Source organism: Lissotriton vulgaris, unplaced genomic scaffold, assembly GCF_964263255.1.
Source record: "Lissotriton vulgaris unplaced genomic scaffold, aLisVul1.2 SCAFFOLD_3049, whole genome shotgun sequence".
Classification (NCBI taxonomy): domain Eukaryota; kingdom Metazoa; phylum Chordata; class Amphibia; order Caudata; family Salamandridae; genus Lissotriton; species Lissotriton vulgaris.
In genome coordinates this window covers 237,657-254,341 of record NW_028254586.1, presented here as the reverse complement: position 1 = coordinate 254,341, position 16,685 = coordinate 237,657, and the positions used below count along the sequence as shown (strand labels likewise).

The 16,685-nt window shown below is 40.0% G+C and overlaps 1 protein-coding gene across 1 annotated transcript; it reads left to right on the top strand.

Moving 5' to 3' along the window:
- The first annotated feature begins 309 nt into the window (after positions 1-309).
- LOC147659496 (taste receptor type 2 member 40-like) lies at positions 310-1,209 on the top strand. Its single transcript, XM_086951700.1, has one exon. It carries the CDS (start codon positions 310-312, stop codon positions 1,207-1,209), a length of 900 nt encoding a protein of 299 aa, XP_086807826.1.
- The last annotated feature ends 15,476 nt before the right edge of the window (positions 1,210-16,685 follow it).

Here is a 16,685-nt window from a genome sequence, read left to right as displayed (position 1 = left end):
GGGTATTTCAACAAACACTGTGTATTCCTTATACACAATTCCTAGCCACCTCAGAATAATTAGTTACATATTTGGTTTACAGATTATTTGAGAACCCAACAACATAAACCAGTCAGATTTGCATCAGCGCACAGCAAAATAACTATCATGACAGCGATGAAATCATAGGTAAATTAATCCGGCAGCAGCTGCATGCTTAGGGACCATTTGGAAAGCATTCTTGCTCACAACAAACACACACGTCCTCTAGTGAGAGCAGCACTAGTGTTTGTGAGATCTTCCAGAGATCGTCAAGAAAAAAAGCAGAAAATGGATCCTTTGTTTGAAAAAGAATTACTGATTTTCACATTCATAGTGAATGTGATTGGAATACTTGCCAGTGGGTTCAATGTGACTATTAAAGTAATTGCCTGGACTCGGAGCATGAGCCTGAACAGCTGTGATCTCATCTTTGTGGCTCTAGGCATCTCCAGTACTTGCTTTCAGTGTACCTACATAGCATACTCTTATATTTCTTTCAAAATGCCGGATGTTGAAACTATAGAATACCCTTTTGAAGTCAAAAGTCAGCTCCTGGTCTGGTTTGGCACTTGCAGTTCCTGGTTCACCTCCTGCCTCTGTGTCTTCTACAGCGTGAAGATTGTGGACTTCAACCACCCCCTCTTCTTCTACTTAAAACCCAGGATCCCTAAGATGGTGCCCTGGCTGCTCTTGGCATCTGTCGTGAGCACGTTGATCTTCAGTATTCCCTCATACTGGGAAGTATACAAGAGATCCCCTCAAAATAGAAATGCTACAATCAATAATTTGACTCGTATTCATGGGAAAGTCGTTATTGATAATTTGTATCATATTTTACTTAACATTTTTGGCTTCTGCCTGCCTCTTCTGCTTGATATTACTTCCATCACACTCATCCTCATATCACTCTTCAGACATGTCCGTCGTATGAGAAAGAATGCCAGAGGATTCAGTCAGCCCCGGCTGGAAGCTCACTTTGGAGCAGCCAAAATAGTCGGATCTCTCCTTCTGGTCCATATTCTATTTTTTCTGGCAACGATTGCCTTCATGTTCGAAATTTTGACTATGTTTCAGTTAATTTGCAAGATAATCATTACCTCCTATATGCCAGCACAATGCATTATTCTGATTCTGAAACATTTCAAACTGAAGCAAGTGCTCTGCAAGTTACTCCGAACCTGGAAGTGAGGCATTCTTCCATCGTGGGAAGGCATCACTGAAGTACCCAATCACATCCTTCTGCTTCCAGCATCACCTTCTGCGACAAAATAAACATTGCATTCTCTTTAATTCTCTTATGTTTTTTTTTGAAGAGCATGTTTTAATGAGCTGTACTGGAAATGTGTGCCTTATCTTCTCACACGTATTTAGAATTGTGGATATTTTAGAAAAAGTTATGACTATAAAGTGTGTTGTTAATTCGGTAGTTTGCTTATTTTATTCTTTCATATAATATTGATGAATTGGTGTATTTTATAATAGAAAATGAAACATGACTGTGGAAAATTGAGTTTGTAGAATAACCTAGAATAAATTGGGCGATTTTAGTAATATTAAGCCCTTGCATTTCATGCAAAATATAAAATTGAAAAAAATACTTAACATTTTGCAAATGCATATTCATTCTTTCCTATTTTTACGTTCAAAATTGACATTTGGTAACATTGCATTAAGAATCAGATAACTTGCATATGTAATTTTGCGCTCTAGCTTCGATCGTCCCACTGTATGAGTGCATTGAAAATAAGTTATGGTTGTATAAGAAATTTTGAATGACATGCAAAGTTCTCCGGCTTAAGGTTTTCATAAAATTTCAGGTTTGGAATGCAGTTCCCTCCAAAATGGGTCTCTGTGGGAAGTGGGGACAACTTCACCCATCCCCTCAGACCACGTGCCAGCTACAGCCAGACAGAGAGGGCCTGGGGAGTTCAGCAAGGCTTTCTACAGCTGTTATTTGCAACAGCCAAGGGCGTAGCTTCAGGGCGGGGGGAGTGCTTGGGGTGTGCCACCCCCCAGATAAATTAATTCTTGGCTTTGTAGTTGGATCAGGGTCAGAGTCGGGTCTCCTATGTCTTTGTCGGTGTTTCTCTCATGCACCAAGAATAAAGACAAAACAGTGGCTAAGCCTGGCCCGAGTTCACAGAGTTCTGCTATGCGAAACTCTGCGAAGTGACCAAAATCTCTGCTGCGCTAGGCGGAGCTCCGCAAGCAGGAAGGAGCGCTTGGACATGCTTGTTCGTGTTCATTTTCAGTGCTGGGTGTTTGTCCTGCACTTGGAAATCAACGTGGAGGGCACCATGCACAGCGCAGGAGGGTGGTGCTTCTTTTCTACCACTCAAGTAGATTTTCTACACAAGCGGCAATTTTCTTAATGCAAACAGAAGGTTTCTTAACGCGGGAATTCGTGACCACCTGTGACCACCCACATTGAGAAATTCGACTGCCTACGCTGAGAAATATCGCCGGGAGGTGAATTTTTCTCACTTGCCAGCTTGACGTTGAGGAGCACGAACAAGGAAAATCTCACCTGGAGGTGGATTTTCCTCACATTCGCTCACAACTTGACGTTAGGGAGGAGAAGGACAAAAACTGTGCTCCGCTTAGTGCAGAAAACTCAGTTGAAGAGGAGTTTACCACCTGGGCTTAACAGTGACCTTTGATGTAAAAAAGGAGAGAGAAACCAAGATATACATCTGGTGGCTAAATTTCAAAATGTGAAACCAGATAACCTGGAATCAATACAAGCTTTTCTGCTTGTCCAAATTGTGTGATTCTAGGCAAACATGTTATTTCACAAAGCGTCCTTTTCCTTTATCATAATGTATTCAAGAACCTTTAAGTGCTTGAGTTTGGATGAACACAGTACAAGCACCTTTTCTGTTTGGTTTTATAGACTACTAGCAGCCTGTCCAAACATTGTCCGGGGATGAAATGTAAAGTGTGTAATGTTGTTACAGATGAAGTATGTCAATATTGTAAGATTTCGCGGTAAACTACATTTTTAGTTTCATTTGAATGAGGATGTAGAATAAATTGATTTTGCACATTCCAGGTGCTAGAGAGGGCAATCTATAACGACCATGAGTGAAGCACTCTTCTCGTAAGTCGATGCCTATAACTTTATATGTTTGACCTTGCGATTTGTTAATGGTAGAAGCAAAGGCAATGTTAATGGGGAATTGCAAACGTTTAAATTGAAATGGTAGATCTGTAGGTATCATGGGTATGCGTGGAATGTGAGCTAACTGGCCTGCAGCAGGGCCAGATAGAATAGTTGCTTTAATGACATAAGGTAAAAGACTTAACTTGTAGTCGGGTTCCATTGCATAGATTTGGCGGATGTAGGTTTCGCAATAAGATAATTGGAATGCCAACTTTTATTTGGAGTACATGAGGTGGAAGTCCCGAAGGGTTAAGTGAGTTTAGGAATTCTTGAGGATAATGTACTGCGTCTTCAGTATCTAATACTGTGTCAATGGATTTATATCAATTTTCAATCTTTATTTCGGCCGATTTGGCCATCAAAGATATGCACAAAAAAAACACATATGGAACAATATAAAACCATCGAAAATAGACAGCAAACACATATTGTACAGTGTAAAATCATTCCACCCTAAGAAATAAATACTACTAGAGTGAAAACAGATAAAAGACCATACATTTAAAATTCTTAATCTTAAAATTAGGTGGGGAACTGCGACTTTAGAATACGGGTGCGAGTATGCCAGACATTTGTAAGAAATTTAGCTAATGCAAACACCGTTGGTCCCGAGACGTCAGTTTTTAAAATTCTGTACATCGGGAGGTACTCCCTACAACCAAAGTTTCTGATGAGTGGTAGGAGCCAATATTTCCTGGAGGCCTTGTAAGTTGGACAAAACAAGACCACATGTAGGTCGCTTTCCTCAGCACAAGTGCATGCTGGGCATTGCTTGGTAGAGGGCGGTGTTGACCAGGAGCTAGTGTAGAATCGCAGAGGCAGTGTGCCATATCTCCATTGGAGAAATAGCTTCCTGGCCAGCACGGGAGTCATAGCATCCAGGACCCTCTCCAGCCTGTATGAATCCTTGCTTTGCATGAATACAGATGTTAATGACCCCTCACCCCGGCAATCTAAGACCATAGCTAGTTTCTGCTCATGATAAGCATTGGCCAAGGCTCTTCGTGGGATCCTTAGTAGTCCTGAAGGGTTAAGTGAGTTTAGGAATTCTTGAGGATAACGTACTGCGTCTTCTGTATCTAAGACTGTGTCAATGGATTTATATACTTTTGTTTCCCCTGGGATTTGAAGTAGTATGCGTTCATTGATGTGGTTGACACTTGTTTTTCTGGGTGCAACTATAGCTCTTTCACAAATCCATTGGTAGTCTTTGTTAATAATATTGTGTACGTCTGGGTATACATGTTGTATGTGTTCCTGTAAGTTCGAGACAGGCGTCCCTAAATTTTCAATATTAATGTTACCATTTGTGTTGTGTAAATCTCCATTACCAAGTTGTAGTAAAAGATCAGCAAAGAGATTATCTCCACCTCCTAAATGTGTTCTCATGTTAGTGCGTAAGGTAAGAGTTTGTACGGAGTCCCATAGGTGTGATGCTTTTAAGCATGCTTTTAGTATATCAGCACTTGTTCCTCTTGGGACAATAGGAAGAGTCTGACGGAAGTCACCTGCAAAGACAAAAGTGACCCCACCCATGATTTTAGGACAATTTCTAATGTCTTGTGTACGGCGTCTATATGTCCGCGGTGTTTCATAGTACATTCGTCCCACATATTAAGAGACACTTTTGAAGTAGGGTGCCTAAGGGTCCGTTTTTGCATACTGAGCAAGTGGATTCATTTTCAATAGAAACAGTTAAAGGTAGTTCAAACGTGGAGTGTGCTGTTTTACCTCCAGTTAGCAAAGTGGCAGGTATTCCAGAAGATGCAACTGCCAGAGCCAATAGTTCTAAAGAGCGTATTTTTGCAAGTATTAGGTTGATAAAGTAAGTTTTCCCAGTCCGTCCTGGTGTGTCTAAGAAGAACATTTTTCCATCTTTTGTTTCCACACTTTTAACAATGGTGTTGTATGCTACTGTTTGATCGAGCACTAAGTTTGGCAAATGTTGTGCAACGTATTGCAGTAGGTTCTCTGTAGAGTTTTCAAAATCAGTATGGTTGTACGGCATATGTATAGTTCTATTTGTTTGCAGCAGTTTGAAATCTTTTAAAGTTTTTTCACTTAGTACATACAGCGAGTCTTCAACTAGTATGAGACCCTTGTTAAATATGTCATTACTCATTGCTATTGATTCATCATTTGTTTCTTGACGCCTATTGTGTAGTATATCTTCACACAAATCTTCTTTGTATTGGTCCCATAAAGTGAGAGGATCAGATGGGTTACAAAACAGCAGAATAGTAACAAATAATTCACGTAGCTTTGATGGGGAATGTGAGAGTGCAGCATCACCTAACGTATGTTTCCAATGTTGGTCGTCTTCAATGAGTCCAAGTTGTTTACATGCTGCTTGATAGGTAGGCATTAGTTGTTCGTTAACAGTTAAAAGACTGTGAAACCCTGTAGGTCCGCGAACATGTTCTAAAAGAATGCGTAAGTGGAAACACTCCGATTGGTTTGGGTGAATAGTGTACATTCTACCAAGAGCTGAGTCTTTTTTTACACCAGGGTGTCCTAATACTTGCTGTCCACATTTGCGGCATTGAAAATTTGAATTTGACCATGTATAGTATTGTGGTACTTCTTGGTATAGCAATGTTTTAGCAAAATTGTCGGTGGCACACAATTGGAAGAAGGCAGTAAGCGTTGTGTGCGTTGGGTTCTGTGCTACATGTAGAATCTTTTTGTCATTGAAATAGACTCTTTGACCATTTTCGAGATGCACAGCTAGATGTGTGACAGTGGGATGGCGTTCATGAATGTGAAACTCTAGAATGCGCCACACTGCTTCGGAAGTGCTAATATACCTTCCATTTAGATATGTGTCTATTTCATTGTGTTTGTTTTCAATAGCAGCAGTTGGTTGATCCGAGCCTTTGTTAATATATTTGCAAATATATTTGATAGCTTTAACAGATTGGCAGTATTCATTATTAATGTGAGCATTGAAAGTGCGACAGAGTAGTGGTGAATATGTAACAACCCACTGATTATTGACAGTGACTTCCTGTCCTCTAACCATGATTGTGACAGTATGTCCACCATGTTCGGTGTTCTTCCTCCCGTAAATGGGGTAGCCGTTAACTCCAGTTTCAGTTTCATTAATGAAAGGGCGTGGGTATTTTTGGGTGAAAATCCCGTTTTTCATACACGGGGAAAGAATGTTGTGTTCACCACATGGACCATGTATCATGCTTTTTTTGACAATAAGAAATAGTTTAGGATCGTTAATAAGATCAGGCAGCTCAGCGGAGATAATGAGATCAACATCATCTGCCTGAATTTTTGGTTCAAGCCATAATAGTATGTGTACATGAGGTAGTCCTCTCTTTTGCCATTCAATAGTAAATATGTAAACTTTAGCAGATCCAAAGATACCTTGTTGTGTTAATAGTTTCATTAGTGTTTTAACTTTCAAATTGAAGACCCGTGCAACGATGTCATGTCTATCGCATGCTTTTTGTTTGGGGAACAATTGATCTTTCATTTCTTGCCAGTCTGGATTGCATGTGAACGTAATGAATAAATCTGGTCTGCCATAGTGCCTGATGTATGTCATAGCATCTTGTGTTTTTTCGTGCATGTACCTTGGTGATCCAGTGAAGGTAGCTGGTAAAATAACGTGCTGTCCAATGTCTCGAGCTTGTACGTTGTTATCTTCATTGACTGCATCTTTTAAATTTATGTAGTTTTCTGCACGTAGTTGTTTTTGATTGTGCCTGATAAAGTGTAGTCTTTCTGTGATCATTTTGGCCATCATATCCACAATGTATTGACTGAAGAGATTGCGGAACCAATGCAAGGTATTGAAAGTTGTATTTCTAACCATAAGAATATAGGCATAGTACTGCATGCATGTAACTGTTTTGTTTGTTGCCGAGTTTCTTTGTGGTATATTGAGACAATAACCATCTTCACCTTTAGGGAATAGGATGGGGTATTGTAAAGGATCAAAGGATCTATGTAATTCAGATACTTTGCGAAGTACTCCCTCTCGGGTATGTAATACAATGTTGCGTGGCCCCTTGTTCTCGTTCACTAAAAGAACTGCAACTTCATTAGTAGTTGGTGCATTAAATCTTCCTGCATGTGTATTTGGTGGGTGTTTATCAGCGTGTATAATAATGCGCAAATCTTCCTCTTGTGAATGCATTTAATAGTTGTACTTTATTGAACTAATGTATGTGTTATGATGGTGCAATGTGTCTTGTAGTAATTGAATAAGGCCTGTGTTCAAATTTGGCACCATGTGTGAGCGTGCGTCTATTTGTTGCTGTTGAGATAGGAAATATATTTGTAGGAACTGTGGCGCGTTCCCTTCCATTGGAAGCATACTTCCAATCAAGTGGTATAACTGTCCCTGTATTTTAAATGTCGGCATGAAATGTCCTTCCCTAACTTCATTTGCACCAAAGGATGTCATTTGGAATAGAGTATTATAACGGCGTGTGTTTGTTAAGAAATGATTTGAAAGTGTGTGAGTGCCATCCAGTAGTTGTCTAATGAGTGGCGGTGGATCTTCAATGTTGTTAAGAATTACTTTTCCTGATGAGCAGCAAAGGCCTTTAGGCTCTGCCTTCCATTTATGTGCGTTGCAGTGAGTACAGATATTGTTCATGAGTCCAATTTTTACATGTGGATTGTTGCTGTAGTCATGAAGTGGGTTGTAGTTGAATGCAGATCTGAGAGTGTGTGGGTGTTGTACTGTATGTTCTTCTTGATGTGATAGAATAGTTGGAGTTCTGAAACTTTGGTGTTTTTGTATGTTGTGTGTCTGCTGTGTTTGATTGGGAATGAATGTGTCAGTGTTGTCTTTGTTGGTGTTGTTAGTGTGTGTGGTATTAGAGGTTGTTGGCTGTGGAGTACGGTTATGATGCTGTTGTGAATGTGTTGTATTTGTTGTTTGTGAAAGATATGAGGTTGATGGTGCATCAATGTTATGTAATGTTTCCTCATTATTTGTCTGTGTCAGTCTTATGCGCTTGTTTGTGTTAGCGCGTTTTCTTATATGTAGTCCGTGAAAGATGTGTTTTCCTCTTAATCATATTGAAATGTATGTTTTAATTATTTACAAAAGAGAGAGTAATGTAGTTACATTGATGTTCACTGTTGCTTTCCCTAATTGTTTTTCCGTAGTAATGTGTGTGCCACCATTGCCTACATAACGTTTATTTTTGTGCCTGAGTATGTAACATAGATTTCAGTATTATACCTCTAATTGTACTTCGTTTCGTCTTGTAACCTGCACACTTGTCACTGTTTCCTCCTTGCAGTTTTTGCTACCTCATGTATTTAGTTTGGTCACAATTGTCACTTTTCCCTCATGTATCTTAACGTCTGCTTTTGTAATCTGTTCACGTGTAATGTGCTCTTATGTTTCAGTTCTGTTAGTTGCACACACCACTTTTCCCTTGTAACAGACAGTATGCTACCTCTCACATTTTCTTTGCTGTTGATACTTGCACAAGTGCCACCATTGCCTACGTAACATTTATTCTGGTGCCTGAGTGTGTAGCATATATTGCAGTATTATACCTCTAATTGTACTTTGTTTTGTGTTGTAACCTGCACACTTGTCACTGTTTCCTCCCGGCAGTTTTTGCTACCTCATGTATTTTGTTTTGTCACAATTATCACTTTTCCCTCATGTATATTAACGTCTGCTTTTGTAATCTGTTCACGTGTAATGTGCTTCTTATGTTTCAGTTCTGTTAGTTGCACACACCACTTTTCCCTTGTAACAGACAGTATGCTACCTCTCACATTTTGTTTGGTGTTGATACTTGCACAAGTGCTACCATTGCCTAAGTAACGTTTATTCTTGTGCCTGAGTGTGCCTTTTGTGATGCGCTCTGATGCCTTCGGGTAAGCTCGGCGCTCAGTGCTATTTAAATATGGGTCAGCGCTACATCAAGACGGCTTTGGGTAATTTCCGCGCTATGTAAAACATGCATATGCTATTTAAATACGGGTCTGCGCTATATAAAGACGGCTTTGGGTAATTTCCGCGCTATGTAAAACACGCATAAATCAATCCTCGATAGCGTTTCTTCGTGAACAAATGGGGCCTTGTTTACTTCCTGTTTGCCCCCTTTATGACGTGTTTGGCCAATGGTTACAGAGTTGATATTTTTTTATCAGAAGTTTGTGTGTTTTATTTGCAGCGTTGTTATTGGTGTACAATCTTATTGACCCTGCCCCCTGTGTGACGTCATTTTACAGTCATCGTCGATGGAAGGCACGCCCGCTTTTGCCTTCAATTTTAATTCAGTGCTATTTAAATACAGGTACGTGCTTTATGAAGACGGCTTTGGGTTATTTCCGCGCTACTTTAAAACGCATAAATCAATCCTCAATAGCGTTTTTGGTATTTGCAAATGTTAGTTTCAAATGGTTTCAAATCCTGTGAAAGCGCATTTCCTCTCTGCATATATCCGTGAAAGCGCATTTGCGCCCTATGTGTGCAATGTAAGGGGCGCTCTATGTGTGCAATGTAAGCTTGCCCTATGTTTGTTCTTTGCAGTTGGCATGTCCCTGTGAACGCCCACATTTTTGGTTTGAGATGCCCACGCCCACGTTCTTACACACGACCACGCCCCCAAGGGTCTACTTTTACACTTTGGCGTTTTTGCTTTTGTAATGTATATGGTGTACACATCTATAGCCTATGTCCTTCTGCTATATCTCCCCTTTAAAATGGTGTATTGGGTGTAGTGATTGGTGCATTACTTAGTAGTTTACCGAGCTCAAAGGTTTGTGATCTCTCTTTTCAATAGTAGTATAGATATATATATATATATATATATATATATATATATATATATATATATGAGCAAGGATACTTCGTTATCCGAAATACGTCAGAGCTGTAGCAACGGAATAAAGACCTGATTTTCCACACATTGCTATCCGTGATTCTATCTCTACCATCCCCCGGTAATGCTCTCACGTTTCCTGAGGAGTTGTCCGCTCTCCTTATTCAAGCATCGCTCTCCAAATCCAGAAATCTCTTCCTAGGGGATTTTAATATCCACTGGAACAAAATTAACAACCCAGCAATTAACCTCATCAAGGACTTTCTTGACATTAGTGACTTGACGCAACTCTGCCAATCTCCAACACACTCCAAAGGTGCAACCCTTGATGCTATTATCTCTAGCAAGGAACTGGCTTCTCTTTCCCACAACATCCCCATTGATTGGTCAGATCACCACCTCATCTTCTTCACCATTAACAGCTCTATACCACCTCCTACTCCTTGCTCCAGCAAACAAAAGAAGTTAACCCAAAATCTTCACCTCATTTCCCCAAGCGAGTTGGAATCTACAATAAAAGCTCAACTACAGCTCTCCCCTCTCTTCCAAAGTGACACAGGCCTAACTGATTGTTACAATAATTCTATCCTCGAAGCCCCTGACCAAATCGTCCCTGTCAAAGTAAAACCCCCAAAAAATATTCAGTCCAAAACTTGGTTCAATTCTGACCTAAACAAAGAGAGACGTGCTCTCAGTCAGACTGAAAACATTTGGAGGAATCAACTTTCCACCTGTAATCTTTCCTCCTCAGAGCTGCTAGGCCAATTACAAAAAACACATCTTTAACAAAAAAGCTTCCTTCCTCCGTTCGCAACTTGATCAGGCTAAAAATCGTCCTAGTGAACTTTTTAACATTGTCAAAAACCAAACCACCTCAGCCCCCCAAAATTACTAGCTACTGTTGAGAGGTGTGAAGAAATTGCTAGCATTTTTTCTGATAAAGTCACCAAGATTGATCAATCTGTCACTCCAACTCCCCCTCTACTCAGCCAACACCCCCTCCTAAGCATTCCCACGGTACCTTCTTCCACTTCCTTTCCCCCAATGATCCCTCGCAACTCCTCCTCTCTTTCTCCCACTTTGAACCCAACTCTACCAACCCCCAGCTACAAAACAATGCTTCATGGAGTTATTTTTGTCCAAAATCAGAAAGTGTTGTTCTCAACATCCTCACCAAGCTTAAACCATCCTCGCATACCAGAGATCCTCTTCCTGCTCATTTGGTACAAGACCTTAAACACATCATTGCCCCACTATGGACCAATATTATCTACTCTTCCTTTGCCACTGGTATTGTTCCTGCTTTCCTGCAACTAGGCCAAACTACCCCCATCATCAAAAATACAACAACGACTTAAACAATCTGCGCCCTATCTCCAACCATGCTTTCCTATCCAAAGCCCTCGAAAAATGCGTCCTGATACACCTGTATAAACACATCGACACATTCAACCTCCTAGAGGTTTTCCAATCAGGTTTTAGAAAGGGATGCAGCACAGAAACAGCAATGCTCAACAGTACTGATGACATACATCGCTCCCTGGACAAAGGCGAATCCTCCCTCCTCATTCTCCTTAACCTCTCCGCTGCCTTTGATACTTTTCACCATGTCACCATACTCAACATTCTCAAAGAGCGTTTCGGCTTTGAAAGCAATGTCCTCAAGTGGTTCACCTCTTATTTCCAAAATAGAAGTCAACAAATTAAAGTCAGCGGTTGACTCTCTACACCTCAATCTGTCTCCCTGGGCATTCCACAAGACTCTATTCTTTCACCAGTTCTTTTCAACCTCTTCATGGAACCTCTCACCCTTATTCTTAAACAAGAAAAAAACAGTTACCACCTCTATGCCGATGACACACAACTATACAAGATCAAATCCCATAACGAAATCTTACATCTTAACGATGCCCTGACTAAAATCCAAGTATAGTTTCATCAAAACCACCTCAAATTAAACCCCAAAAAAACAGAAATCACTCTTTTCTCTCCCAAGAGCAACTCGCTCCATATTCAACACTGGATCACGGACATTAAAGCTCTTAACTGCTCTCTCACCATCTCCAATTCGGTCAAAACCCTTGGCATTAGCATTGATCAGAATCTCAATCTCACTCCTCGTATAAAAATCTTGGCAGAAGGTGCTCTCTTCACTCTACATCACCTTAAAAAATTAAACCCTTCATTCCAGCTGTTGACTTTAAATCAGTTGTTCAATCACTGGTCCTTTCCAGAATAGATTATGGCAATGCCACCCTTGCTGGCACCCCTAAAGTCCACCTAGCCCCTATCAAATCCATTCTTAACCTCGCTGCCAGGCATATCTCGGACTGTAAGCGATACAATCACATCTCCCCTCTCCTCAAAAACCTCAAATGGCTTCCAATCAACGGTAGATCCACTTACAAGATTGCCTGCATCACACACAAAGACCTTCACCAAAATACCCCTTCTTTTTTTTTTATTCAAGTTTTCCATAAAACAGAACAAAAGAGAGTTGATTTTTTTTTACATAGTGAGGGTTTCAAGTTGCAGACTTACACAATGGAAAATCATACAGACCAACCAACTCGGTATTAGCGCTTACATTGCTTCGCATTCACATTCTTCCCCTAAAAATTGGGCATAGTCAAATGAGTGAAACAGACATCATTGGGTAGAGCCTATTGAACATTAGTATACCTCCTGTATCAAGGACTCATAACATTGACAGAAATTCTATCCAAGGCAACATGTAGTAGTATCCTCCCCTCTCGCACCCCATGGAGGCCACAGCTAGTTCCGCTCCCCAAACCACATCCGGTTGCATGAACTCGTCCTTGCCACGTCTATCCCAGTTAACATATATGTTCCGTAAATAGTATTTGGAGTGGAGCTGCATGTTGTGGAGTTCCCTCTGTCACATGCCAATTGTATAAACGGCTCCCATATATCTTTGGGTCTGGAAGTGGGCAGCATCAGCTCCCAATAAACCCCCAGTTGTGTATGCCCATATGTAACATCTGATAGCCATTTGGCAATAGTGGGTACCCTGTTCCTGCCCCATTTAAGCGCAATTTGCCGTCGAGCATACAGCAGCAGAAGGGCATGCAACTTTCGTCTTTGAGGCAAGGTGTCCCTAGGAGTCCCAAGAGCGGGGAGGTCTAGTCTGATCTACCGACTATTTGATTCACTGCCGTGAATATGTCCCGTCAGTAATCTGACAATTTTGGGCAGTCCCAAGCCATGTGCAAAAATTATGCAGGTGTGTAACTACAGCGCCAACAGCGAGCATCCTCCCTCAACCTCATTTTGTGAAGACTGAGTGGTGTTCTATAGTATCGATGTAAAAACTTAAAGTGAATCAGGCGCAATTTATAGTTTGGGGACAATTCCCGCAGTTGACCACAGCAATACTCCCATTGATCTTCTGATAATGGAGGATCTAACTCGCTGTTCCATAACTGTAGTGATTTGGGTTGTGTGATTGGGGCCTGACACTGCATAGCAGCGTACAATCAAGTTACCAGCTTGCGTGAGGAGGATCTAGCTAACATATTTTCTAGTGCTTGAAAAGTCGGTGGTGCTTCCGGGAATACATCCCATAATTTACAGCATGCCGCTTTTAATTTATAATAGGTGAACTTGTCCGCAAACAACAGTTCTTGGCCCTCCTGTTCTGTAGGTTGTGGCAGAAAGGTGCCTTCAGGGTATAAATCCGCAAAGGTCATTAATTGCTTACCTCCTATTTCAACCGTCCCCCCTGTCCAAAATACCCCTTCTTACCTTTCGGACAAACTCCAAAAAGCTGGGTGTACTAGATCATTGACGAGCACTAACGCTCTTGTCCTAATCCCTCCTCAGCTAAAAAAAAAAGCAACTCAATCTCGCTCATTCTCTGGTAACGCCCCTTCTTTCTGGAATACTCTTCCCAAAGACCTTCGTTCCTACTCCTTCTTAAAAAAAAATCTCAAGCTGCTTCTTCTCAACAAATATTGGCGTTCTTTATTATACTTACCTCTCTGGCCATTTACTCCTCATCTATTCACTTCTTTTACAGGCTCTTCTCTACCTATAAGTCACCTCATTCCGCCCTTCCACAATTTTTCCTAAAATCTCTCATCGTCTTCCAACCACAAACTTACTATATAATTCATCTCTGTCTTCCTGATCTAATATCTTCAATTTGCTACATGCTTTTAAACTTCTTAAATGTTATTCACTCTCAAAGCTCAACTGCCTTACTTTATTTTAGCAATTGTTCTTAATTTGATCTGTTCTCGAAATTTAACCTAATCTTGTAAAGCGCTGTGGTACTCTTGGGCCCAACTAGCGCTATATAAAACCTTTTAAATAAATAAATAAATATCACTTCTCGTCACCGGCTGGGAGCAGGAAGAGTTGGACTTAATATTTCATATATATATTTGGTGTGTTACTGCTACAACGCATCTTTTACAACGTAATGCTGTTACAACGCAGCTATTACATCGCAAATACCATTACAATGCATGCCATTACAACGCATGGCATTACATAGCAGATGCTATTACAACGCATACCATTACATCGTAAGTATTGGTAAGTATTTAATTTTTATTTTTATTTTATTTAATATTTTATAATTGATTTAATTATTATTAATTATAAAAAAATATTTATTTCGTTTTTAAATATAATAAATTAAATATATTAATTTAAGTATTTTTAAAATAAGTATGAGTATATGTTTTGGGGTACTGATGTATATGTTTTGGGGTGTTTGGGTATTTTTAGGTTTTAGGGCAGTGTTTGGGTTTTGGGGTACAGTGGTGTTTTTAGGTTTTAGGGCAGGGTTTGGGTTTTGGGGTACAGTGGTGTTTTAAGGTTTTAGGGCAGTGTTTGGGTTTTGGGGTACAGGGGTGTTTTTAGGTTTTAGGGCAGGGTTTGGGTTTTGGGGTACAGGGGTGTTTTTAGGTTTTAGGGCAGGGTTTGGGTTTTGGGGTACAGGGGTGTTTTTAGGTTTTAGGGTAGGGTTTGGGTTTTGGGGTACAGGGGTGTTTTTAGGTTTTAGGGCAGGGTTTGGGTTTTGGGGTACAGGGGTGTTTTTAGGTTTTAGGGCAGGGTTTGGGTTTTGGGGTACAGGGGTGTTTTTAGGTTTTAGGGCAGTGTTTGGGTTTTTGGGGTACAGGGGTGTTTTTAGGTTTTAGGGCAGTGTTTGGGTTTTGGGGTACAGGGGTGTTTTTAGGTTTTAGGGCAGGGTTTGGGTTTTGGGGTACAGGGGTGTTTTTAGGTTTTAGGGTAGGGTTTGGGTTTTGGGGTACAGGGGTGTTTTTAGGTTTTAGGGTAGGGTTTGGGTTTTGGGGTACAGGGGTGTTTTTAGGTTTTAGGGCAGTGTTTGGGTTTTGGGGTACAGGGGTGTTTTTAGGTTTTAGGGCAGGGTTTGGGTTTTGGGGTACAGGGGTGTTTTTAGGTTTTAGGACAGGGTTTGGGTTTTGGGGTACAGGGGTGTTTTTAGGTTTTAGGGTAGGGTTTGGGTTTTGGGGTACAGGGGTGTTTTTAGGTTTTAGGGTAGGGTTTGGGTTTTGGGGTACAGGGGTGTTTTTAGGTTTTAGGGCAGTGTTTGGGTTTTGGGGTACAGGGGTGTTTTTAGGTTTTAGGGCAGGGTTTGGGTTTTGGGGTACAGGGGTGTTTTTAGGTTTTAGGACAGGGTTTGGGTTTTGGGGTACAGGGGTGTTTTTAGGTTTTAGGGTAGGGTTTGTGTTTAGGGATAATTAAATTATATTTACTATTTTAAAATTGATTAAAATATATTTAATAAATTAAATTAATTATTTTACACTAATTACATTTTTTAATTAAATTAATTAAATTAAATAAATAATTATTATTAATTTAATTTAATTTCATTATCATAAATATGTACTTTAAACTAATTACCTTTTTTTATTAAATTAAATTACTTACTATTTTTGATAAAATTACATTTATTAAATAGATATTGTTTATTAAATAGATATTATTTAATTAAATTAATTTAATGACAATTTTAAAATGTCTTTTAATTAAATTATTTTAAATAAATTAATTACAATAAACTAAATAACATTTTTAAAAAAAGCTATACTTACCTATACTTACGATGTAATGCCATGCGTTGTAATAGCATTTGCGATGTAATGCCATGCATTGTAATGACATCTGTTGTAATGTATCCCGCGTTGTAAAATCTGCGTTGTAACGGAACGCGTTGTAATACATCGCGTTGTACTGACACCAATCCATATATTTAAATATATATATGTTCTGCTCACTATTTTCGTTTGCTTTACCAGAAATCACAGCACTCAGGAGGGTAAATCATCGATCCACAAGTGTATTGTTAGGAACCGCACAAACGCGTTTCGGCGTACTGCCTTCGTTAGTGTCAATGACACTTAGTGTTTGACATGTTAATAAAGTTTATTAACATTACTGGACATAGACAAAGGACAAAACCGCTCTGAAACACCACAGGCGCCATCTTTAAGTGTACATGAGTGACATAACATTGCCAACACGTTGTTGATATATTCCACCTACAGATAGGTTTTTACTGCCTACAATCAGAGGGTACATGTTATTAACCATATTGAGATGTCAAGTCATATAGCCGTGGATCGGCAAAAGTCCTATGTCATTCAGTCCCCATTATTCATGTCATTAATAAACCTTAGACCGAGCCAAAA

Bases quoted from the DNA above. Each gene is read 5' to 3' on its own strand.
- LOC147659496 (XM_086951700.1), top strand. From the start codon at position 310: ATGGATCCTTTGTTTGAAAAAGAATTACTGATTTTCACATTCATAGTG.